Raw genomic sequence first — 25601 nt, forward strand, 5'->3', positions numbered from 1 at the left:
TCAAATCTGGAGCCTGGTCTCATTCTTCACAGCCAGCTTCTACCCTGCACAGAGGGGAAAATTCTAAAAATAGAATGAAAGACTTTCCAACTGTTCCTGTGCCTGGAGGCAGCTCTACAAAAGCTCACAAAATCCCTCTTGGAGCAGAACACTGCCAAGGCAACTTGAGTAACTCTCCATTTCCCACTTTCTCTTGGCACCTATATAGCCTGAGGCTCAGATCAATGCAAAAGAAGGTCCAAAAGCTAAAAGATAATGTGCGCATAGCAACATTATTCTACATTCATTGTACCCAGAGTAGCAGCAATTTAACAGTTTGCTTCTGTGGAGGCTAGCAGAGTCCTGCAGAATTTGGGGTGCATGCCTCCAGTCACAATGCTCTCAAAACCATTAGCAGTCATCTCACAGCCTGTATGCCTCAGGCCATGCACTTACAAGACTTTCCAAGGCTGTTTTGTAGTGTTAACATTGGCCACATGTTCCTTTTTCATCCCCAGCCTAGTCTTTCATTAGCATGGTTTGCAGATTTCTGTAGTACCTGATGCAGTGTCCTGTAGAAGCTTCAATTAGCTCCCAGCAGCAGGACCAAACTAAATGGCTGATGTAGGAAGCTACTGGATAATGCCAGTGCTATCATCGGGGGTGAGCAACACAGTTCTGCTCACTTTCCAGGCCTGGAAAATTGTAGACATTTTTTTTTCTATTTTTTAAAAGTATTATTATGAATACTAATATTCTGCTTTTCCACAAAAAAGTGTGAGAAAAATGTGTGCCTATCTGCTATTTATTATGTAATAAACTGTGTTTGTATGCTTTCTGTCTTCAGAGCACATCCCATTAGTTCAATAATCCATTATTTCAATAATCCACTACCCTGTAGTGTAGATAATTATAACTATCCCTCTGTCTCAGATGGATTTGGTGTTGTGGTGTGGATGAACAGCTCACTTAAAGTCACCTAAGGAGTTCATGTCAGAAGTGAAATTTAAACTGGGAACTTATGGGTTTATTGTCTTATAATTTATAAATTTATAGATAAATTCATCTATCAATTTTATTTTGATTTGCTACCATAAATATGCTGTAAATATTGTAGCTTTAATATATGGATTTCAAGTTTAGTAACTGTTTCCACCTCACTTCCCTACTTGAATGTTGTGTTCTAGTATTGTCGATTTGAAATTATTTTTAAAATATAAAACATTATTGTACTGGATTTTTTTCAATGTTTAGAGGCTAATGGCCCAATCTGAACCAGGATTGGGCCAGTGAGCATGGGGGGTTTACAACAGCTGGACAGAGTTCTGCAGTTGTAAAGTGGCTTCCAGCGGTATATAGTGCACGGTTGGTGGCTATTTGTGCACACTGCTGCAACTGGTAACAGTGCATGAGGCCCACTGCCAGACCAGCAAAGGTAGGTATGAGGGTGACAAGGGAAGAACAGGGTGGGAAGGAATGAGGCTGGTCCCAGGCAGAGCAGAAGGTGGGGAGGGAGGCAGATTGGGGATGATATCAGTGGCACTCAAGTGCACCAATATCCTATCCCTGTCCATCTCCTTTACCGCCACCATTACACAACTCAGACTTACACCTGCTAAACCCTAGGAGGGTATATACCCTCCAGGTATATACCCTAGGAGTCTTATGGTGGTAGTGGAGGACTTCCCAGGGATAATTGAACAAAAGAAACTGCCCCCTTCCCACAGATGCAGTGCACACTCCACTGGCACAGTATCGGTGGGAGGAGGGGAATTTCAGTAGAATGGGCTGCAAATTCAGCCCAACCAAGTGAAAAATGGCATATGAATGCATTTTTTAAACAAAGGATATATAAAAACCATTTTCTTTCTTTCCCTCTTCAGTTATTCTTTAGGATATTCTTAATATGATTTATGTTATTCTTTAGGAAGAATAAGGCTGCAATCCTAACCATACTTTCCTGAGAGTAAGCCCCATTGAACAAACTAGGACTTACTTCTGAGTAGACCTGGTTAGGATTGTGCCCTTAATGATACCGTGATGAGCAAATTGGTGCGGGCACTCATTACTTTCCACCTACTTACCTTCACTGTTCCTCCTTCTCCTTCTGCTTTCTGGAGTGGAAAAGGAAGAGGTGGACAGAGAGGAAGAGGAAATGTGGAGGGGAGGGGACTGCTAAGCTAGACTATTGGAGAGTAGGTTGAGCAAAGGCTGGTACATCATCAGGTAAGGGGGTCTCAAGTAGACACTGACCAGATGTGGACCTTCTTAGCTTCAAGAAGGCTGCTATATCATGTGCCTTCTATGCTCTGTGACACAGTCGTTTTGTCATGCAGGTCCATAAACCGCTGAAGGATCTGTTAGGAGAAAACATACTGGTATTCCCAATGGCGTATGCTAGAATCCAGAAGAGGGCCATGACCTCAGCAGTTGTATGATTATAAACCAAGGCAAATGATGAGTAATGTAGATGGTTCCAGCAGACTTTACTTACTATTATAAGCAAGTAATGGTAATGGGCTTACTATTATAAGTAAGTAATGGTAATGGGCTTACTTACTATTATAATAATGGGCTTTATATATATAAAGCAGAGAGCAGATAGGTCAACTGAACAGAAAGGCACAGATCTACAGCCTTCATTCTCAGTGACGGAAGTCTCTAAACACCAAGCCTTCAAATGACGCATTATGACAAATGCATAGCATTTGCTTGGGGGGGAGGTTAATATCATGCAGGGGGCCAAGAAAAGGGTGAAACCATAATGGGGCATAAGGGGCTTTAGCAGGGCCAGCCCTAGACTTCCTGATGCCTGAGAAAGCATGCCAAATCCCCCCCATCAGCCGATGATGTGCCAACCTCTGTTCCTCCCATCTTAGCTGAAAGCACCTCCAGCAGACCTCCCTTAGAGTGCAATCCCAACCTCTAGTTAGGCCTGCGCAAGTCCCTTGCACCAGCCCAGGATGGCTGCAAGTGTGCTGTAATGCACATTTGCGTTGATGTGGAAGTTGGCACACCAGTGCATGGATGTGTGCTGACCAACGGAAGCCTGATCTGGCCTCCACAGCGCGGTGCAAGGGTAAGTTTGTGCTGGCCTGCAGAGGCTGGTGTGGGGGATTGGGAAGGGTGGAGGCAGGGTGGTTTGGGGACATTTTGGGGTGGGGGGATGGGGTGGGGACAGGTGGGCTGGTGGTTGGACTGGCTCTGGGAGGGGGGATGGGACCAGACTTTGGCAGTTAGACCAGATCCTAACTCAACTCCCAAGCAGCCTGGCCTAACATCAGGTTGCTCTGATCTGCACCAGCAATTTAGCTGGTGCAGATCCAAGTAGCCCCATTGCGGTGGTTAGGCAGTGCTCAGGGTAAAGGGAAAAATATCCCCTTCCCTGAGTTGTGCCACAGCTGCCACCAACCCTGCACTGGATTCAGTGCAGGCCAGGCAGCCTATTCCAGCACAAGTTAGAATTGGGCTGCCTGTTTGTTGCCTTAAGCTTGAACTTAAGGCAACTTGAACTCCCACACACCCTCTTTCATTTTGGAATTGTATCTGGCAGTTCAAACCTGTAGGATTTAACCTGTTGAGTCTTAGCTATCCTGGCCCTTGAGGATCTGACAGCCCAAGGCTAAGGATGTGCTACTTTGGTGGGATGCACTTTCCACCAGCATAGTGCACTTTCTGACTGTCATAAATGTGACTGAGCTGGAGAGTGCAGCCTGGCCGTCACCAGAAGGAGTAAGGAGCTGGGTCTATGCGGCCATGGAGTGCAGGTGCCCACTGTCTCAGGAAAGGCTGCATATGGGAATGGAGGGAGGTGAAGGGAGGGTGGAATGTGGGGGAAGGGTGAAACAGGATGGTAATGGGGGCAGAGAGGAAGGTGGTTTGGGCCTGGGAAAGTGGGTTCAATGATGGCAGTGATTCCTGATCCCATTCCTCAGTCTGATCCACCTTCCTGGGTCAATGCAGATATTGCTGATGCAGGTCTGAAGTGACCCACCAGGCCAACAGGTGTTTACTCCAGGGCAAAGGAACAAATTTTCCCTTACCCCAAAGATGCCTTTGGAGGCCAAAACACCCTCCTAGGATTCAGTCTATTCAGTGGATGCCACAATGGTGCTGCTGCATCATTATGTGAGAAATTGTGGTGGATTGGGCTATGAGCCCCCACCAACCTCTGCAGTCTCCAGTTCAGCATATCACTTTTGGTGACATGCCAAACAGCAGGCTCAAGTAAAGGTATTTTTCTTAAAAGCACTGTTCTCTCCCTCCCTGGATTTTTGGGCAGGTCATAAACTGCCTTCCCCCCCTCCCCACCCTTTGCAGACTGGCTCTCTCTCTCTCTCTCTCTTGCTCAAGTCAGTTGCAAAGCATAATTACTGGTTCCTCCGCTTGGTTAATTGCAACATGCATGGATTTCAGTTGCTTTTGTTTGATTTTATTGCCTCCCTCCTGATACTCTAAAGCAGTGTTTCTCAAACTGTGGGTTGGGACCCACTAGGTGGGTTGCGAAGGGGAGGTCCCCATTCATTTCGATATTTTATTTTTAATATATTAGACTTGATGCTGCCATGGTATGTGACTGCATTTGGGGAAATGTTACTTTTAACAAGCTACTATATATATTCTTCTAACAATGATAATAAATGGGACTCCTGGGTAAGTGTGGGTAGGACTGCAGCCTAGGATGGTTAAAAATTTTCCTGCTTGATGATGTCACTTCCAGTCATGACATCATTTCAGGTGGGTCCTGACAGATTCTCATTCTAAAAAGTGGGTCCCGGCGCTAAATGTGTGAGAACCACTAGAGCAGTGGTTCTCACACATTTAGCGCTGGGACCCACTTTTTAGTAGAACCCCTCAACAAGCCGGCATTGTTCCTTTCATTTACTTCTGGCTCCTGTCTCTGCTATTAAAACCTTTTAAGTGCCAATATACAGCAAAGTTTTATCAGGAACTAATGGTCAGAGATCCCTTCATTGTAGTGACAGTCACCTGGTTATTGCACTGCACCATCTGCTTCAAATGACTTGGCAGAAAGAGCAGAATAACTTTGAAAGAGGCATATGAAACTGCACATGCTGAAAAACGGAAAAAGATGGCATGTAGCAACTTACAGCCCAATCCGGAGCTGCCCAACACGTGGGGCTGCAGTGGTGCTGAAAACAGCTATTGCTGCACCCTGAGCACTACCTGGGCAGTGCCAGCTGCTCCTAAGGAGACGAGGACTTTTGTTCCTTTCCCCCAGGTAAGCCAAGTAGCCCTGCAATGGGGCTACTCGATTCTACACTGATCCAAGGGGGTAGCGGGCCAGCGGCCCAACATGGAGGCTCAAGGTTTGGTGGAGCAAAGCTCCACAGGTTCCACCTCCCGCCCACCCCACTCTCTCCCCCAGCACACCTCCTTCCTGCCCTCTCCCTGCACCAGAATGCCTCCTCTCTGCCTCTCCCCACCTACATCTCTGCCACCCAGTGGTTTCGGTGACTGCGGAGCGGCGGATCAGTGGTGGTTCACCAGCACTAGCCTAGTGCTGAGCTAGCACCAATGCTGAGACATGCCTTATGGCACGTTTGCAACAGTGTACACCAGTGGTAAGCCGGCACACACTGCTTACGATTGGGCCCTTGGACACTAAATTGGCCAGATTAATTTTCCAGTATTGTATCATAACACAAACCTCAACAGCAAAGTAAACAAGAAAAATTGTTCATGAGAAAATTAAGAACACATCTGGCCTCTTTACACCCTGATGAAACTGCTTAGATGTGGGAAAACAGGCAACACAAAAGCTTTACTGTGACCCACAAGCATAATCAAGGAGAATATGTGTGGGCAACATCATATATGCCCTCAATAATACCTGTGGTTGTCAGGTCACATTATATCACAGGCAAATTCCCATTCATGGGCAGATGACTTGCCAGATAAAAGGCATATCCAGTGATCCATAAAGAAGAGCATTGGTGATACAAAGAAGAGCTTGAAATTGCCAAGATGGATAACTACCTGTTAAAGATTGTCAAAGGAACAGTATATTCATGCCAGCAAACAGTATATTGTGCCAACGTATATTTGTGCCTGAACAGCACTCTTACTATAGGAGTTTTTAAATGTATTGGAACTCTTGTTACAAGCAATATCTTGTTCTAAGACATTGGACCAAAGATTTTTTTGTAATGTACAATGATGAAATAAAAATAAAAGTGTCCTTTCTGCAGGAGATCTGCAGACAATTAGAAAGTGTCCCTGTGTCAACCACTTGCCCAAACAGAATGGAAGGGAAGCTGTTGTTCCACCTCTATTGCTACAACAAACTTGGGAATGCATTCTGCTGATGCATTCTCAAAACCAGGAAGAGCAGTGACACTTACTAATGACCCGAGATCAACACCAGTCCCACTACGCCATTACAAAAGTGCTTTCAAACCTAGAGGACGACTGGGTTGATCACCACAAGGATGTTACTGATATAAAAAAAAAATATTACATTATCTTTATTTCTATTATATATACAGTTCTATTAATGTCTTGTACAGGTGTCCTGCATCCACTGGGGATGCACTCCTGCCCCACTGATACTGCAAACCATGGATACAAGGGAACCCTATCTTCATGGACCCCACACCCCTGCACCTCCCCCGTGGAGTCATTACCATTGTTTATGCTGTTTACTGTCACATGAAGGATTGTGTAGCTTGCTTTAACCAGACAGGATTCTTCCTGTTAATGTTTGCTGAGTCGTCACCTCTAACCTCAGGCTGCCTGCCTGCCTTGGTATAAACTTTCTGCTTATAGCATCTGGTTAAAGCAAGATACATGATTTTTCATACAAATATTAACATAAACAAAGGTAATGGGCGTGGGGAACCATGAATAAATGGATCCGCGGATACCAGATCCATGGATACTATGGGATGCCTGTACTATGGGATGCCTGTATTGTTTCCCTCCCCACCACTTTATTCTGTTTGGCTGATTGTGCAGTGCCAACAAGGTGTCTGCTGTATCCAGTGGGGCAGTTTGGGTTGTTGAGGGAAGGTCCATACTGGTCAGGTGGGTGTACTCAGACCTGTACCGGTGATATCACTGGTGCAAGTCTGCAATGACACATGAAGGCAGATCAGGACCAGGAAAGGGGTCAGGATTTGGCAGGCGTTGCTGCCACTGAACCTGCCCCTTCCCAGGCTCAATCCACCCTCCTCCCCACTTCCATAGCCACCCTATTTTGCCCACCCTATCCCGTTCCACCCACCTCCCTCCTGACTCCTGTGCAGCCTTACCTGAGGTAGTGGACATCTGTAGTCTATTGTCATCCAGACCCAGCTGCTCACCACTTCCAGTGGCACCAGGCTGAGCTCTCTAGCAGAGTCACATTTGTGATAGATGGAAAGCATGCTATGCTGGAGTGTGTATGTGTTGCTTACAATCCATTTAGTCCATCCCCAATTTAGAAGGGAGATCTCCCCCTCTTCATTCTCCCTTTATATATGCTGTCTGTTGAATTGCAACTATTGAATTAAGGCTCTTCGTTGGTGTCGCTAACTTAACAGATTTCTTTCCTAGGTTATATAAACTTAAGCAACTCCCTTGCAGAAGTCCTAATGCAGGCCTGCAATAGGGTTTCTTCTAATCAGAGAGAAGAAAGGATTGGTATGAAGGAAGGACTGTAATTGTGGGCAGTGATAGAGGTTGACTAGGTTGGAAACCCACACTCTATTGAGGGCCCATATTGTTAACAGGGAAGAAAGGGGGTGGGGTGGGCAGATCAGGCCTGGGAAGGGGGGTGGGATCGGTGGCACCAGCACATGCTGTATCCTAACTCCCTTCCCAGGCCTGATCCACCTGCACAGATCAACTTGAAATTGTGCCAGCGATATTGCTGGCACAGGGCAGAGCTGACCCATTGCAGGTGCTGGGGCTTACCCCAGGGCAAGGGGACAAATGTCCAGCAGCCAAAACTCCCCTGTGGGATGCAGCAGAGGCTGCACCGGCGCTCTTTGATCACTACACAGGAGTTTAGTTAGCACTGGGGTGTCACTCTCTTATGTTTCACCTCTTTCACCACTCTTCCCTTGAGTGTTTTCATCTTCTGTTCTTTCATTCACAGTCTTTTGTAGAAACACAGCACAAAAACAGATACACTGTAAAAAGGAGTGTATAATGCCTGTGCCTTGAAATCATGGGAATGTGCCACCCATCAGGCAGTGCATCTCACACAAAGGTGGGCACCTCTTCCAAAACTGTGCTTTGTGGGTCCTGAAGAGCACTTTCCCCCAAAGCAGGAGCACACATGAGAAAGGGGACCCTTCTGAACCTACCAGGGGGAGACATCTGAAATTCGATCCAAACTCTTGCCACTCCTTCCTAAGCATGCAAGGCAAATTCATCCCCTTCTCTGTTGCAGAGCTCAAAGGAGATCTACCAACTGGGAAAAACAGTCAGAAGATCTTGCCTCCATAAAGAACTTGGTCCTTGTTTTTCCCCAGGTCCTAGGAGAGGGGGTAAAGGGGGTAATTTGTACCGGGGCCCAAGGTCAACAGGGAGCCAAAGGAGGGGGCCCAGAAAGTTCCTGGGATCTTACATTTTCCCATCTACTCAGACTTTTGCCCGCACGGGATGCTGGCAGCACTACCACAGCTGGGGATGCTGGGGACACTACTGATGCCACATGGGTTGGTAGACCTGGGCTCCAAAGACTTTTCCAGTTGTCTCTACCCTCCCCCCACCCTGCCCCTATTCTGCTTGCTCATCACCACCACCCCCCTGCTCTGTTTCACCCCTCCCCCTTTGCAAGGGGGCCCAAAAGAAACTTTGTACCCCCTGATAAAATTCCTCTCAGAGGCCCTGTTTTTCCCTCCACCATTTCCAGATGTTATAGTGAAAATCTTAATATGGATAAAGAGGGATAGTCTTAATATGCACAGTACAGTATAGATAAGTGAAAATTCTTATAGTGGATGTACAGCTAAAGAGGGAAGAGTGTGCTATATTCATGAATATGCTGTAGAATGTGTTGCACAAGAAACAAAGATTAATGTGTATCTCTTCTCATTAATCAGTTCATAATTGTTGTGGCTAAGTGATAGATAATAAGGTAGACAGTATGGCACTCAAATCAGAAAAAATAATATGAATAATCTTGACACTAAGGATTGTTGTCTGTTTAAATACATTTTAGTTGATTAGTCATGCAAGTTTTAGTTGATGAATCTATTGATGAAATTGACTCTTGGTTCAAACAATCGCTCTGAAACAAAAAGCATCCTTTGTTTTTTGACAGTGCACATGTGCTGCTGCAGGCTTCACCATAGACAAGGAATTCCTTCCAGTGGGACAGAAGAGTAGGAATGCTAAGATGGCAAACATATGACAGTGCATTATCGTGAGTCAGGCTCTTGTTCCACTTAGTTCAATATTATCTACATTGGCAGCAGCTCTCCAGGGATTCAGACAGAGTTTGTTCCCATTCCTTCTTGGAAATGTCAGGGATTGAACAGGATCCTCTGCAAGAAAGCATGTGCTCTACCATGGATCTAGGGCTCCTCTATCAATGGCGCTTGCCATCTGGAGTTTTTATCAGTACTCGGAATAATATTACAGTAACATACACTTTAAAAATCTACTGCCCTATTAATCAGGATCACTTTTTTAGTTGATTAAAACTTCAAAATTGATTAATCGAAGACATTAACCAATTAAACACTGCAGCCCTACATACTGAATGTGGATTTCTTTTTTCTTGCTTAATTATTTAACCCCTGAAAATTTTGACCATTATATTTTGAAACACATAGCCATCAAAACAAAACCATCAGATCCTTAAAACTTAAAAAAAAAAAAAGCTAACATGAACATTGGCTACACAGATCAGCCTAGCCCTAGGGTACCACATGAAGCTCACAGGCTACAGGCTGCTTATCTCAGCCTGCCCGATTCTATGCCTGTTCACCTGAAAGTAAGCCCCACTATGTTAAAACAGTATACAGAGGAGAACATTTTTGGATAATAGGCTTTCTAAGCAGCTTGCTCACATGCTTTCTACCTTGACAATAAACACAGCAAACGTGTGTTCAAGCCACTTCTGCCATGTTACGGTCAAACTAGACCTAATTTTAAATACATAATTGGAACTGGAGTGCTCTTTTTTTATTCAGTAAATAGCTACCAGATTAGGCTCCACTTCAGATGGGGACCATGGAGTGGGGGGAGGGTTTTTAAAACACTTTCATCATGGTGCCAATCTGGATGATCCCTCATGCCCATCCTTTCTGTTTGCTGCAGGAAAGAAAACGCCAGTTGGTGCCAATGGAAGCTTTATCCTTAGACAAGCAACTGCTACAGAAGTTGATCCAGATCAGAACTGTGATGAGGACAGAGGATTAAATCCCTTCCCTGCACATCCCAGTCCCACTCTATAGAGGGCCCAGGCTGCAATCCTATGCACACTTGCCTGGGAGTAAGCTCCATTGAACTCAATGGGACTTACTTCTGATTAGACATGCATAGGGTTGAGCTGCCAATCCGTCTAGTAAATAGCAGATCCAGTCAGTCTGCTGTTTACTGAACCATGTACTTAAAAATAATATGTAGTTTGATATTTAAAATATATGTGTATCTTCACTCTTAGTTAGAACACCTTCTTTTCCTACCTTTGAAACCTGAAGGGGTCTTTTCTGTTCAGAGCCCCCCTGCAGCCGGAAACCCCAAGGGGCCCCTCCAGAGAGAGTGACAACCACCTCTTCTTCTTCAGCTCCCATAACTTCAGCACGTTTGCCTCCTTTTGTGGACAAATGTCCTCTCTTCCAAACAAGCCTTTGGCTCCTAAGAGATGCTAGCTTCTGCGCCCATCTCCACAAGTGGCATCCACTGTCTCAAGTCTGTCTCAGAGCTCTCTCCTTCCTTTCCCCCCACCCCTTGTGCTCATGCACAAGGGAGTTCAGTGCAGCAAGTCCAACGTTCCATACTCTTCTGGACTTGCAGCTGCTTAGCTGACTATCACCAGGCGTTTTGATTCCACTTTTGGTCAGAGGCCAGAGTCATTTTGCACATGCATCTTGTCAATCTCACCCTCTCTGCTCCCTCCCCCCACACCTCCTGGCCAGCAAAAGACCCTGGATGTCTCACTATAGCATGGCTTAAAATAGCTCACCTCCTGTCTCTCTCCAGAGCTTTGTCTCACACTTTTCCAGCTGGAGATGATTTAATATAAGTATTGCAATAAAATTTGGTATTTCAAGAGCTCCTGAAGGCTTCCCTTTCCCACTGTTCAACATACATGCAAGTCAAAGCAATATACACCTCAGTCAAAGCAATGGGATGTCCTTCTGTACTTTGAAATGAATGGGAACTGCACAGGAGTACTTCCACTGGGTTGTGATCCAAGGGTTTGAAACAACTATTAACACAATCCAGTCTTATCGTTACCTGTATTAATGCTGCCATGACCAGTAAAAGTGGTGAAGAAGAAGAAGAAGAAGAAGAAAGAAAGAAACGGTTTGGTCAAAACCAAAATAACAATAAATAATTTATAGGAAACAGCACCCAATTGATCTTTGACTGATTTAAACACAGTTACTTGACATGCAAAACTGAAAGACAACATTTTTTCCATTGGGTCTTGAATATGTGGCAACATGACACAAATATCTAATCCATTTATCAGCAGTGATATATTATTTTGCCTTTTAAAAAATAAGTTTGGGAACAAGTTGCACCTGATCCTGAGAGAAAAGAGTCATCACAGAGTTGGCACGGAGAGCAATGAGCTATGAGGACGATGTATTTCTAACCACAACCTCTGGGGATCTAGACGTACATCTCCTTGCCTTACTTTCTAAATATGTTGATCTTTTCCTTTTGAAATGTTTGTAATGCTGCATTCATTGGAATTAAAAATGTTTGAATTGACAATTAAATTGGTCTTCTGCTCCCATATAGCTCCTGAAGATCTTCACAGAAATGACAGCTGCAAATATATAAAATGCATTCCTTAAACTGTGGAATCCTTCAGCTGGGATTAGCACAGTATTGCTTGCAATCACCCTGCAAAGATAGGTTGAGACCCACAGTTGTTGTGAGCCCCACCCCACATCCCTTTCAAATAAACTCATCTTTCTAGTAATTCTAGAATGAGCAATACTGAATATACAAGTGAGGGCCTCATCTTCTGCTTGCTGATCCCAGAAAATGCAGGAGTTAGAATGACTTCCTTTACTTGCACAAAACTAGCGTTATAGCTCTGGCCTGCCCTTTTCTCATAGACCCCGAATATAGCAGTGTGGTAGGTGTGATGCACAGAGCCAAAGACTCTTGAACTGAACTGGCAACATGTACAAGCCAGTAAAAGGAATAACTGGAACAAAGCCGAATTAAGGAGGTTCATGGAATCTGAAGATCCAGGAGTTATACTATACCTTGCTCTTTCTGAAAATACAGAATTTGGGTTTCTACTGATCTCAGCTTTTGTTTATGATTCTAGCACTCATGATTTTGGAGAGAGGTTTAAAAATGTGCAAACAATATGACTGCAAAAGGTTCCTGGATCCAGGACATGGACAATGTGGAGTGAAGCCCTATATGGTGTTGTGGATCACACATTGGATGGCGAGACCTGAGTTCAAATTTCTGAGCCATTTAAACTCCCTGGGGTGCATTGAGCACTATCAGCCCTCTGCGATGATAAAATGGATTGGTGCTTCTTCTGTAGAAAAACATTCCACTTGCTCTCATGTTATGGCTTCAGAGACACCATCATGATCACATCCAAGATTGAACTCTGCTTCTAAATAATCTATCCCAGCCTATTCCTCAGCAGTTTTTCAATAAGTAACAATTTAGTAGGTAGCTCCCTGCAGAAAGTATTGCCCTTCTGGTAGCTCTTGTGCAATTAGTTATGTGCAGTATCTTATGGGTGTTTGGTGTTTTTAAATGATTTTATGTCTATGAAATGAAATTATTTTTCAATTGGCCACTTTCAATTAGCCAACAAAGGTAACATAAATGCTAGCACAATGTCTTAAAGAGCATGTGGATCAAGGGAGATATCAGGGTTTGGCCATGTCAGGTACTGGCCAAGGGTCCACATTCATCAGAAAACCCATCTGGTTAGACTGTTCCCTCAGTTCTCTGTTTTGATGGCAGTGGTAGTGCTCAATGTGTTGTAAAAACAGGGATGCCATGAGGAGGGTCCAGTGCAGGGCCCCCAACAACCTGGCATAATCAGCACAGATGTGGAACAGAAGAATACAGAGGCCCAGTCAGCATGTACCCTAGAGCACCCTAGTGCAGTGGCCCAACAGAGAGTGGTCAGAATTTGTTGTCATTCTTTCTAGCTTTTACAAGAAGCATTGATATGACAGGAGACTTGGGTAGACTAGTTCACACATGTGTGTTTTTGATGGCTGTGGCATTGTAACGATCTGCATGTGCTCATTACCCATTTCAAATCAAACATCATTCAGAGCCTCCTTTTCCTCCCTCTACTGTCTCCCTTGCAGTTAAAATTAAGATTGTAAAATTACCAGGACTGAGACCCATCTTCTTTGTTTATGAAACCTTTTCAGATTAAGGGGTTGTCTGTTAGCAAGGACAAGTCTACCACCCTAGGTGTGGTATACAGATGATAAGGATATCATCAGTGTATCTCCGGTAGGGGATTCTTTCTAAGGACAGGACCTGTTTAGACTCATCCATGACTATGTGGGCATAAGATCACTCAGATGTGTCATCAATGACATATACAGCCCACTAAGGAAAATGACACTTCTCTCTCATAGGCTTTGGATGGTTGCACTGTCCTTGCTAACAGATAGCCCTCTAATTTTAAAATGCTATTTACAGCAAACTATATGAAACAAACATATGAACCAGTCCCTGCCATCAACTCCTATACCCATATCTACTCAGGCAGAACCATCAACAAACCTTTTAATATCAACTACATTATCAGGACTCATGTTTCAACATGATGTATATACTTATCTGCAAAAAGTGCCCTTCTCCTGTCTACACATGACAAACAGATCGAAATGGCAATATTTATTAACCACTAGTTGGAGAACATTTTAACACACATGAACGTTCTGATGTGGACCTTATGGTGACAAAAAGGACAATATATATATTTTATCACGACATAGTTAATTAGTTTATCGCTCCTATAAAGTTACCACAAATTGTCACCATGGATATGTGTATACAGGTCATGCCTTGTTATCTGTTCCAAAACCCCTAGTGGATTAAAAATACCAGTGGATACCAAATCAGTGGAAAAATAGCTTTAAAGACCCACTTCCATGTTTCTTGCTCCTTTACTGTCACTCCAGAACTATGGGTCCGACTCCATAGATTCTCTATGGGTTAAATTACCAGGTTTGAGGAGTGATGTAATACTGGGGGGAAGGGGACCTTGAAATGAGGAAACAGATCCAGGAGGTTACAAGGAGGGACAGGGTTGTAATCATGGGGGACTTCAATTATCCTCATATTGACTGGGTCAATTTGTGTTCTGGTCACGAAAAGGAGACCGGATTCCTTGACATGCTAAATGACTGTGCCTTAGGGTAGCTAGTCATGGAGCCCACCAGAGGACAGGTGACTCTTGATTTAATATTGTGCGGTACTCAGGACCTGGTTAGAGATGTCAATGTTACTGAGCCATTGGGAACAGTGATCATGCTGCAATCTGTTTCGACATTCACGTTGGGGGAAGAATACCGGGCAAATCTCTCACAAAAACCCTTGACTTCCTATGGGCGGACTTCCCTCATATGAGGAGGCTGGTTAGAAGGAGGTTGAAAGGGAGGGTAAAAAGAGTCCAGTCTCTACAGAGAGCATGGAGGTTGCTCAAATCAACAGTAATAGAGGCCCAGCGGAAGTGTATACTGCAAAGGAAGAAGGGTTCAACTAAGTCCAGGAGGGTGCCCACATGGCTAACCAGCCAAGTTAGAGAGGCCGTAAAGGGCAAGGAAGCTTCCTTCCGTAAATGGAAGTCTTGCCCTAAAGAGGAGAATAAAAAGGAACATAAACTGTGGCAAAAGAAATGTAAGAAGGTGATATGGGAGGCCAAGAGAGACTATGAGGAACACATGGCCAGCAGCATTAAGGGAAATAATAAAAGCTTCTTCAAATATGTTAGAAGCAGGAAACCCACCAGAGAAGCGGTTGGCCCTCTGGATGGTGAGGGAGGGAAAGGGGAGATAAAAGGAGACTTAGAGATGGCAGAGAAATTAAATGAGTTCTTTGCATCTGTCTTCACGGCAGAAGACCTCGGGCAGATACCGCTGCCCGAACAGCCCCTCCTGACCAAGGAATTAAGTCAGATAGAGGTTGAAAGAGAAGATGTTTCAGACCTCATTGATAAATTAAAGATCAATAAGTCACCGGGCCCTGATGGCATCCACCCAAGAGTTACTAAGGAATTGAAGGATGAAGTTGCTGATCTCTTGACTTTCAATGGTGGCTGCACTAGGTGCTGCACGACCCACCTAAAACTGGCTCACGACCCACTTAGTGGGTCCCGACCCACAGTCAGAGAAAAGTGGAACGAGCACGAACTCCAGCCTTTGGTGCCACAGCCACAACAGCTCCAGTCAAGTTCTTCAAGGGCAGTTCTTGCTTCCGCTCTGGGAAGGACGTTCAAAACCCGGAAATGACCTACTCATATAACGGAATGCATAACTCTGGACTTTTTCTAACTCTGCGCCTCCCTGGCGGCGGTTGGCGGGAGGTGTTGGGATCGGAAGTGCGTCAAGAGAATGCGGGAACGCGGACGTCAGTTCCGCCACCCGCCCGGCTCACGGCGCGTGCGCGACATCCGGGCCCTGCGGAGGCTCGAGCGTCACGGCCGCTGCCGGGGTGGGCTGTCAGTGAAGTGAGGACGTGGCAGCCGGAGGAGAGGCGAAGCGCGCGGGGAGGGGAGGGGCGCTTCCGGTGAGGGAGGGCTGAGCTAGGGCCCAGGAACAGGAAGTCGGCGCCATCGACGAGTCGGTAGGAGCGTTAGCAGGAAGGCCGGCTGAGGTGAGTGCTGGGCGGCGGAGTCCGCCTCTCCGGGGAGGGAGCGGGGCTGGGAGAGGCCCGTCCGCGACGACGGGCCGTGGCTGAGCTGCCTCCTTGGCCCCTGGTCCGGCCCGGGCCCTCAGTGACTCCCTTCCTGGAGCAGCCCTCGCTGGCCCCGGTGCGCCCCCGCCACAGCCAGCGCCATCGCCGCGGGTTCCCACTGGGGCCGCAGAAGGGGGCACGTGCTCTCCCCCCTCTTGCTGTAGTTCACGGGTGTTTCACGTGATCTCTGTTCACACGTGCATTCTGTCACTCGCGTGTATATCGCTTCTGGTGGGTGGTGGTACAAATGCTTGTGTGAATGTCTTCCCACTGAATAGGAAACCCCAAACCTCTGTATATGCTTTTAACAATGATAGTGAATGGGACTTACTCCTGGGTAAGTGCCGGTAGGTTTTCAGCCTAGGATTGTTAAAAATTTTCCTGCTTGATGATGTCACTTCTGGTCATGACATCACTTCCAGTCGGTCTTGACAGGTTGTCATTCTAAAAAGTGGGTCCTGGTGCTAAAAACGTGAGAACCACTGTGCAAGAAGTGGTCATTAGCCTTGTATTGATGTCATGGGCAGTTCAAGCAGCAAAATTTTTAACACATAGTGTGCAACAAAATCAAACCTGATTAAGTAAATTAAAAGTGTAAAAATTTATTTAACGTAAAGAAGAACCCTTCTAATCCTCCCAAGCAGTTGCTGATCTGTTTAAAAAATATATATATTAAAAATAAAGTACAAGTTGAAATGAAATGAATGGGGACCCACCTGAAATTGGATCACCACCCACCTAGTGGGTCCTGACCCACAGTTTGAGACACTAACAGCCCAATCCTATCCAACTTTGCAGCTCTGGTGTAGCCACAATGCACATTACATGTTCCCAAAACCTTAAGAAGGCCCCAGTGACTGCCCCTCCACCACAGGTTGCAGTGCACACCCCACTGGCACAACTGCACCAGCACTGGAAAATTGGATAGGATTGGGCCCTAAGGCTGCAATCCTAACCACACTTTCCTGAGAGTAAGCCCCATTGAACAAAATAGGAAGACGTGGTTAGGATTGTGCCCTAAGTCTTAGGGCAATACTCACAACCTTAAAACTCCCTACTTGGGAGTTTCCTGCATATGAATAGGGAACTCCCAAGTAGGAAACTGGGGAGTGACTAAGACTGCAATCCTATGCATGGTTTCTGGGAGTAAGTTTCACTGAGCACAGAGGGACTTACTTCTAAGTAGATGTGCATAGGATGTTGAGCTCTTTGCTTGACATGCTAGTTTTCTGTATGCGGGGAGTTTTGTTTTGAACAGAGGATTGTAGGAGGCAGCCTCTGTCTCTCCACTTAAGATAGTACTGAGGAAAAGCTATACTGGTTGATTTTGCTGAAGATATAAACCAAGCTTGACAGCGGTAACAGAAGTAAAGCGGTATTAGGGGGTGGATTTCTCTGCTTGTGTTTGAATAGAAAAGTGCTTCAGTGATTTTGTTTCAGGAATAATAATATGTAGCATTTATAGACTGCCTTTTGAGTATTGAAGGCATTCCATATACATTGAGATTTGCACCAGGTTCTTCCTGCCTTGTCTGCTCACCTAGTTTTTCATAGATCATAGGAGCATGTAGGCACCAATGGGCAAATAATCAAACAGATATGTACCCCAATCATGCTTATAGAATGCTTAATTTATGTGTGTGGGAGTCATGATGCCTGTGGCATATTTGCAAGGAGTATCCTCTGTTATTTGTCTTCAGTGTAAAACAACACAGATCAATTTGTGTATTTTTCCACTTACATAGCTGTCACATTGCTTTTGTATTTTTGTTGATTGGGAAGATGACATTTAGGCTAGCTTGTTTTCTCCCCTGCTTCCTGCTGTAACATCCTCCCTACTGCATGGTGGCTGGTGAATAACTCATGTTCATGTTGTTTAAACCCTGAGCTCACCATTTTTCAAGTTTTTAAAGTGTGTTTCCCTCTCATTAGAGTACATTTAACTTGAATTCATAAATTGCATGAAGGTCTGCAGCATTTCTTACCAATATTTTCATTTGGGAATACTTATGAGGACCAGGCTCAAGAGTCCCTAGTTTTATGTGAATATATTCCCTTTTGTAACACCAAGTGCTAGTCATTTGGGAATTGATGGTTTTTCAGGTTTTATTGGAAAAGGTACAGTACCTCTTGCATGACAAATGGGAGAAAAAGGGTGTGTGGAATGGAACCAGTCCTTACAAATGTAAGCTGCTAGTAAGCTTACATTGAAGACTAGTAAGCTGCTCCTATGGTGGTCTGTGCAAGACCAGAAATGTCTAGAAACAGACTTTTGTACCACTGTAACAGCACAGGGTGTGGTGTTTAAAGAGGTTGTACTCAGAACTCAGGATTCTACCACTACTTGTGCCCTTTAAAATCTTGGGAGATTAGAGAGGGGCATGGTGAGAATAAGACAGATGAGTTGCTATACTAAGCACTGTCCTATCTACCAAGAGGATCAGGCTAGCCCCCACCCCCATGACTGTCTCACTGCAACATTCTGTTCACCAAGCATGAGCATTAATTCAAAAGCATAGGTGTCAGAGTCCATAGCCCAAAGGTCCTCAAGGCATGTAAACATGTCTGATAACAGTGCATTGTAGGGTTGTTATGGAGTGCCATGTTATGTCAATTCTGCTGGTGCCTAGATGTTTGCAGCCCACGAAAAGAAAGAGGTAAAGACTGTACAGTGAGCATCAGGCAGACTCATCCAAGAATGTACACAGCAGGTGACTAGTCAATATATCTGCAGGCTATTATACAAGTGCTGTGTTGAAGTACTGATCTAGGAGCTGTTTCCTTGTGGTAGTTTTATTACTGGGATGGAAAAATTATAACAGTTTTTGGAACCAAACACTATTTTATAATCAGGATTCCTTGTAATGTGTCCGTTTCTAGATTTTTGACATGACTGCAGTGTTTTTTTTAAATTTATTTTTCACATTTTAATGCTGCCTTTCCTCCAAGGAGCTCAGGGAGGTGCACATGGTTCCTCCCCTCCTCTTGTCCGCACAACAACCCTGTGAGGTAGGTGAGGCTGAGAGAGTGTGACTGGCCCAAGGTCACCCAGGAAGCTTCATGGCTGAGTTGGGATTTGGACCTGGATCATCCAGGTCCAAGTCCAACTTCTGAACCACAACAACATCCTGGCTCTCCATATTCTAATGGTGTGTTTTAAAGCAGTAGCTCAATTCAGGCATTGCACCTCATCATGGCTTGTGCTAACTGTAGTTTAGAACCCAAATCAAGGTTTAAGCTTTCAAACATGCAACTGTCAAACCATAATTTAGAGCTGTTTGTCTACTTCTGTTTTCCATCCTCTCCACAGTCATCTTCGTAAGTTCGCTACTATATCCTTTACTGTAGGGTTTGCTGAAAGTAGAGCAGTAGCTGTAAGCAGCAAGTATAACCACTGCAAATCTACTTCTAGCTTGTGGGCACATCACAAATCATGATTTGTTAATCACACCAAATGCTTAACTAAGAAGGAATTTTATCTTGTATTTTTTGTACTGTCTTATGCTATTATTATTAAGAATATTTATATACCACTTTTCAATAGGAGTAGTTCACAAAGTGGTTTACATAGTAAAATAAATCAATAAATTGTTCCCTGTCCCCAAAGGACTTACATTCTTTAGTAAAGAAAAAAAAAACCAGAAGAGACACTAGCAACAGCCACTGAAAAAATGCCATGTTGGGGTGAAGATGAACAGTTGCTCTCCCCCTGCTAAATATAAGAGTTTACCACTTTGAAAGGTACCACATTGCCTAGTTAGCAAGGGTGCTAACTTGGTCCTTTCTACCCCATGTAATTAGCACAACAGTAAACTTACACAATCTTCTGATCTACCTTTTAATTTGTGCTTTACATATTTGTATCATTGCTGTTGTGGATAGAACTGCATTTTGCCTCTAAGGACTACTGTGTTTTCTTCTAAAATGGATGTTCATTGTGATCCAAAAGCTAGTGCATTTTTCTTGTTATTCGTATACTGATACAGAATATCACACCTGCGTTTCCCTTGTATAGAGAACATCTGATGCTCTTCTGAGATCATTCTGGTATAAATGAACATTCCTGTTACTAGTGTTCTGAGAAAGATCCTGTACTGAATACTGATTAATACTGGATACATGCTGAACATGTAGCAAGTATCGCTACCATTTAACAGAGCTGAATAGAACTTTAATATTTGTAATGTAACTCTGAGTATGTTATAAAGTGGATTTTCTAGAAAATTTTGAATTGGAAAAATTTCTGGTGCTGTAAATGTATTTAGATCTGGTTTAGCACATTTATTTGATGTTTACTTAGTAAATAAAATTGAAAAAATATGATATGTTAATTTTGCATGTTGCATAAATATATCAAAAATTTTTCCCAGTAGCCAGTATTTCAGTTGAAATATTTGATTAGAAAACAGTATTCATTAAAGCACGTTTAATATGGCTTTAATGTTATATTCAAATAAACTCAACTCTTTATCTGTATTTTTTTTTGGGGGGGTAGCTGTAGGTGTTTTAAGATATAACAGTTGAATATTGTATACTTCCTGTACACTGTGTAAAATTTAAGAGAAAAGTGAAGACACACAATGCTCACTTTAGCAGGGTTGTACATCAGCAATATAGATATTTCTTAGATATAAACTCTCTTGTATTTTGTCCATGTTTTCAGTTAATGTGTGGTGGGGAATGAGGTCCCCATCTCTGCTTCTGACATCAGCACAGGGAGAGAATCAGCTTTATAGGTGCACATGCATAGAAGTTGTGCTAAATGTATGGAGCTGGAGGGGAGGGCCAGCAGACACACAGAGGTCAGGGAAGAGGCCAGCAATCCTGTTTTCTCTTCATATGATGATTGGATATGTGGACAGAATGGACGAGGTTATATTCATAGGAAAGAAGTTAAGTAGAGTTCCAAAGCTGCACTAAAATTGTCAAGGCACACCATTGGTTTTTTGACAAGGCACACCACACTGCCGGTAGGGGGCTCATATCCTTCAGTGCCCTACTAATAAAAGACCTAGCAAACTCCTGCAGCACACCTACTGACCATTCACTGCATGCCAATGTGTGTAGAGTGGTTGAAAAATCGCTGCTCTATCGAGACCCACCTAGCTTCATGGGATTAAAAAAAACTTGCACTTTACCAGCTGTACTAGCTTCTGTTTTTATCCTTTTTGCTATATTTGGGGTGAGTATCTTCTGGTGCATTTGTTGAGCTCCACTTTCATCAGATTGGCTCTCATGAAAGGCCAGACTAAGGGGAATGCAAGGCCACCGTCCCAAAGGGGCATTATTAAGGGAGCATTTTCTGTTTTTCCTTTTACTAACAATAATAGGACTGTGAGCATGATTCAAGCCTTGCTCAGGTTGTTGGAAACAGAAGATTAGGTGTTAAACCTGTACAGGGGCTGTGCCTTGTTACAAATATGATATCTTCACTTAGAAAACTAAATGTTGAGAAGAGCTCTAGCCTTGTGTCCTTCATCCCATGGAAACATGGGCAGGAGCTGGGGTCTAGTGGTTTGAGTTGTTGCCTTGCCTGAAAAAGCTAAGCAGGATTGGCTGCCTGGATGGGAGATGGCTGGCATATCTGTGTAGAGGAATCAGTGGGCAAAAGGAAGTCATCTGAGAAGCCAGTTTGAAGCACCCTTGCAGCTGCCTGTGAGAGCCTGGAAAGTGCAACAGCCAGGATGATGATTACACTATGAAGGGAAGTATCTGGTGAAATGAAGGTTTCTGTGAGATTGCTCATGGAATAGTGTTTGTAAAAATCTCATTGAAATATGGTTTTATTTTCAGCCTGCTTATGTAAACTACCTTGTGTTTATTGAGAAAGATGGTGGGTGCGCGTGTGTGTGCGCGCGTGCGCGCTATGCAGTGGTTCTCATTCCTTTAGCACTGGGACCCACTTTTTAGAATGAGAATCTGTCAGAACCTACTAGAAGTGATGTCATGACTGGAAGTGACATCATCAAGCAGGAAAATTTTCAACAATCCTAGGCTGAAATCCTACCCACACTTACCCAGGAGTAAGTCCTGTTTACTATCACTGTTAAAAGCATCTTCATAGTAGCCTGTTAAAAATCTAGGTCTGTGACATTTCCCCAAATGCAGTACATACCTTGGTAATATTAAGTCTAATATATTCAAAATAAAATATTGACATGAATGGTGACACACCTGAAATTGGATCGTGACCCACTTAGTGGGTCCCATCCCACAGTTTGAGAAACACTGCTATAATAAATAAATACATAATTGTCTAGATCCAGGGATTTCGGGGGGGCAGACATTGATCTTTTCTGAAAAATAGGGGTGTTAACGTACTGACCTGTCTGAGGTGTAACCCAACCATGGTTTCATGTTACATGAATGAACTTGGAGCTTGTGTCCTCCATCCTCATGCCCTCTCACACTTCCTCATAGCAAACCATAAGTTGCAATTTTATCCAAACAGGACAAGTCTTGGTTTCCCGTTCTCGTTTGCAAGCTACGGTGTGAGCCAACTATAATATTTATATCAGACAACCAATGTTTTGTCACAAAAGGAGATGTTCAAGAGGCAGTGTGAGCATGCAACCAAAGGAGGGAAGGTGTCAGCTTGAAACTCAATTTATATATTAAGCAGAGGGAAGAGATATAATGGGGAGAAGTGAACTGTTCCACTTCAAACTGCTAGTGTGTGTTGCCTGACAACCTTTTCTATTTTATTTGAAAGTGTGACATGTGGTATTGGTGCTGGGTGCCTGTTAGGAGAGCATGACCCAGGCTGCTATTGTGACTTGAAAGCCAGGGTGCTAGCAAGAAGTCTCAGGTCACACAGACCTCAAAGAAGGTCACACTTTCAATTTGTCAGAGCAGTCTGTTTCCCCCCCCCCCCCAAACTCCCTTCTGTCAGGCTTGCTTGGGAGAAACCTTGTCTGACTTTCATCTCTTGGAATGTTCATTGAGTGATCACATCTTTTTCATAGCAGACTTGACCTGATGGTCAGAACCAGCTCCTGGAAGCTTCCTGACTTGAAGTAGTCAAAGTTGTTAGTGACTCAAAAGATGGGTTCCTAATGCTAGCTGCCCTCACCAACTCCATGGCTAAATTCAGTTGAGGATCCATACTAATACTGCTCCCCAGAGCTTCTCACAAGTTCTTGTTTTGCACCTTACAAAAGGTTAAACCAAAAGCAACCCTGTCTATGACCAGGGATGAGCAATTAAGGGCTACCAAGCTGCAAAAGAAGGTTCTTTGCTGAACCTGTCCCACAAAAGATTTCATAGGTTTCTATGGAAGAAAAAGTATAAAAAGGGTAGGTCAGAGAGCCCCAAGCGTCTCATGTTTGTTCCTTGTCATAGTGTTTGTCCATTGAACCATTAGTACTGCAAAGGCACCTACATTTCAGCCACTGTCCCAGGAACCACTGTGCCAAGCTAGCACCCAGTACTAATAGCCACCCACTCCCTATTTCTTTTCCATCCTTCTTCCTTTTACTGAGTGCAACCGAAAGCTGGTTTGTTACTGCAGGCTTGACAGCTGTGGGCTGCCTTGCATCATGCCCCTTCTGCCAGGGAAGCAACTTTGGCTCTTGTCCTTTGCTTCTCTCCATGAAAGCTAGTGCTTACAGCCTAGCTTTGGAACTGGCTTCAAATCGCTTTCTTCTTTTATGCCCTGTAGATGATTGCTTGGCCTTGTCACTCTAGACCAGTGTTTCCCAAACCGTGCTCTGTGGTGCCTTGGTGCACCACAGTGAACTCAAAGAAGTGTCGTGGCATGTCCCCAGCGGCCTCTTCGTACTGACTTTCCCAAGTGCTGCAGTCTGGCCGAGCCAGGTTCTTGTGAGATGTTGCACGATTCTCGAGTGCAGTGCTGCTGCAACAAGGTGTTGTGGAAGAAAGGTGGCGTGACCACAGAAGGTTGGGAACCGCTGATCTAGAACACCGATTTATGTAAAGTGTCCCCTGTACTTTAAGGGGCAAGGGCAGCTTTGCTAACGGGGTGGAAGGGGTTGCTTTTAATTACAGGTGGCTGCAGGATGTTGCAGGTGTTGCGGGGAGCCCTGCACAACCCTCCTCAGGGCTCCTCAATGCTTAGAATGTTGAATAAAAGCAGGTACAAAGCACTTCCTCTGCGTTTTTAACTAGGAAGTGCTTTGCACTCACTTTTTTCAACGTTCTAAGAGTCAGGGAGCCCTATGGAGGACTGCTTGGGTTTCCCTGCACTTCCTACAATGTCCTGCAGTCACCTGTTAGTAAAAGCAACTCCCTTCCATCCCCATTAGCAACATGATCCTGGGGATCACATTGCTACCATTCCTCCCTCCCCTGCAAAGACTTACTCCAGAAGTAAAACTCTCAGGAAGTTTGAGAACCACTGCTCTAGACCAGGGGTTTCCATACTTTTTGGCTAGAGGGCCGCATCAAATATCTGGTGTGGTGTTGAGGGCTGGAAAAAAATTTAAATAATAAAATTTAAATAAATAAATTAGAGATGGAAGATGAGTGAATAAATGAATGAATGGGCTCATTCATTCAACCTCTCTGGCCCTCAGAACATTCTCCAGATACAACCAGAGCATAGCTCTGGTCATGTTCAGTTGAGTGGGCCAGAGGCTTTCAGGGACAAGAGTCTGGCCGTGGGTTGCATCTGGCCCCCGGGGCCGGGGTTTGGAGACCCCTGCTCTAGACTGAGGCACGTGCATGATCCCTGCAAAGCAGTGAACACGAATCAACAGAGAAAGAACATGGTCCTTGGCAGAGCCTCACCATTGACCCACAAAACCCTGTTATCTTTTGCGAGCAGTTGATGACCTGTTCAGTGCTTCTCTCATTTACTTCCTGTGTTCGAGTGCTGAGTGTGTTGTTTTGATTCCCCTTTTCTGTGTCTGTATTACCTTCATAATAAAACTGAATTGTAAAAATTGTTATTTTTGCTGTTCTTTAGGTGTGCTGTGGAAAATAGATACTGTATGGTGAACTTGGAACAGTTTGAGATTTAGGATAATACATTGGATAGAGATCTGCTGACAGTGGCCTGTTTCAGTTATCTCATGGAACCATGGCTTAATCCTGGTCCATAACACACGGAAGTCTATCTACTTGCCTTCTCTTTTGCATGAAAGGGGAAAAGGTTTTTTACTTTCTTTTTTGGAATGAGAATGAAACTGGGATATCCTGACTTGTTCAGAAACCTGAATTGTAACAAACTAGGAATTTGCTGCGTTTGGACATCGCAGCTAATCTTGGCTTTCTTTAAACTGCAAATGGTAGTAGAACTCTTTGGTTGAGTGGAACCAGGTTTAATTAAATCATGGTTTTTTGTGATGTTGGAGATGGATCATTGTTTCACTTGCATGTTGATCTTAGTGCTTTCCAATTCCAATTCCAAAACCTTTATTAGCATGAACAATGAATTAAAAAAAAACACAATAAAATACAGTATGGGAATAATAAACAATACGATGACTGTGCTGTCAAGCAAAAGGTCACAAGGAAAGGGTAAGGATAAAGGGGAAAAGGCAAAAATACAATCATGGTAAAGAATTTAA

The 25601-nt window shown here is 44.1% G+C and overlaps 2 protein-coding genes across 5 annotated transcripts in view; one reads left to right on the top strand and one right to left on the bottom strand.

Annotated features, from left to right (window-relative positions):
* SYNPO2L (synaptopodin 2 like) overlaps window positions 1-10977 on the bottom strand; it is a 44919-nt gene extending 33942 nt beyond the window's left edge. Inside the window, exon 1 of the mRNA XM_066619341.1 lies at window positions 10623-10977. Within this exon, the coding sequence (XP_066475438.1) occupies window positions 10623-10730 (108 nt within the window). The 5' untranslated portion in view covers window positions 10731-10977. The remainder of the gene's footprint in view (window positions 1-10622) is intronic.
* A 4930-nt stretch (window positions 10978-15907) lies between these two features.
* SEC24C (SEC24 homolog C, COPII coat complex component) overlaps window positions 15908-25601 on the top strand; it is a 55192-nt gene continuing 45498 nt past the window's right edge. For all 4 annotated transcript variants that reach the window (XM_066620226.1, XM_066620227.1, XM_066620228.1 and 1 more), the window contains exon 1: window positions 15908-15990. The gene's annotated coding sequence lies outside the window, so the exon portion shown is untranslated. The remainder of the gene's footprint in view (window positions 15991-25601) is intronic.

Source organism: Tiliqua scincoides, chromosome 3 (genome assembly GCF_035046505.1).
Source record: "Tiliqua scincoides isolate rTilSci1 chromosome 3, rTilSci1.hap2, whole genome shotgun sequence".
Classification (NCBI taxonomy): domain Eukaryota; kingdom Metazoa; phylum Chordata; class Lepidosauria; order Squamata; family Scincidae; genus Tiliqua; species Tiliqua scincoides.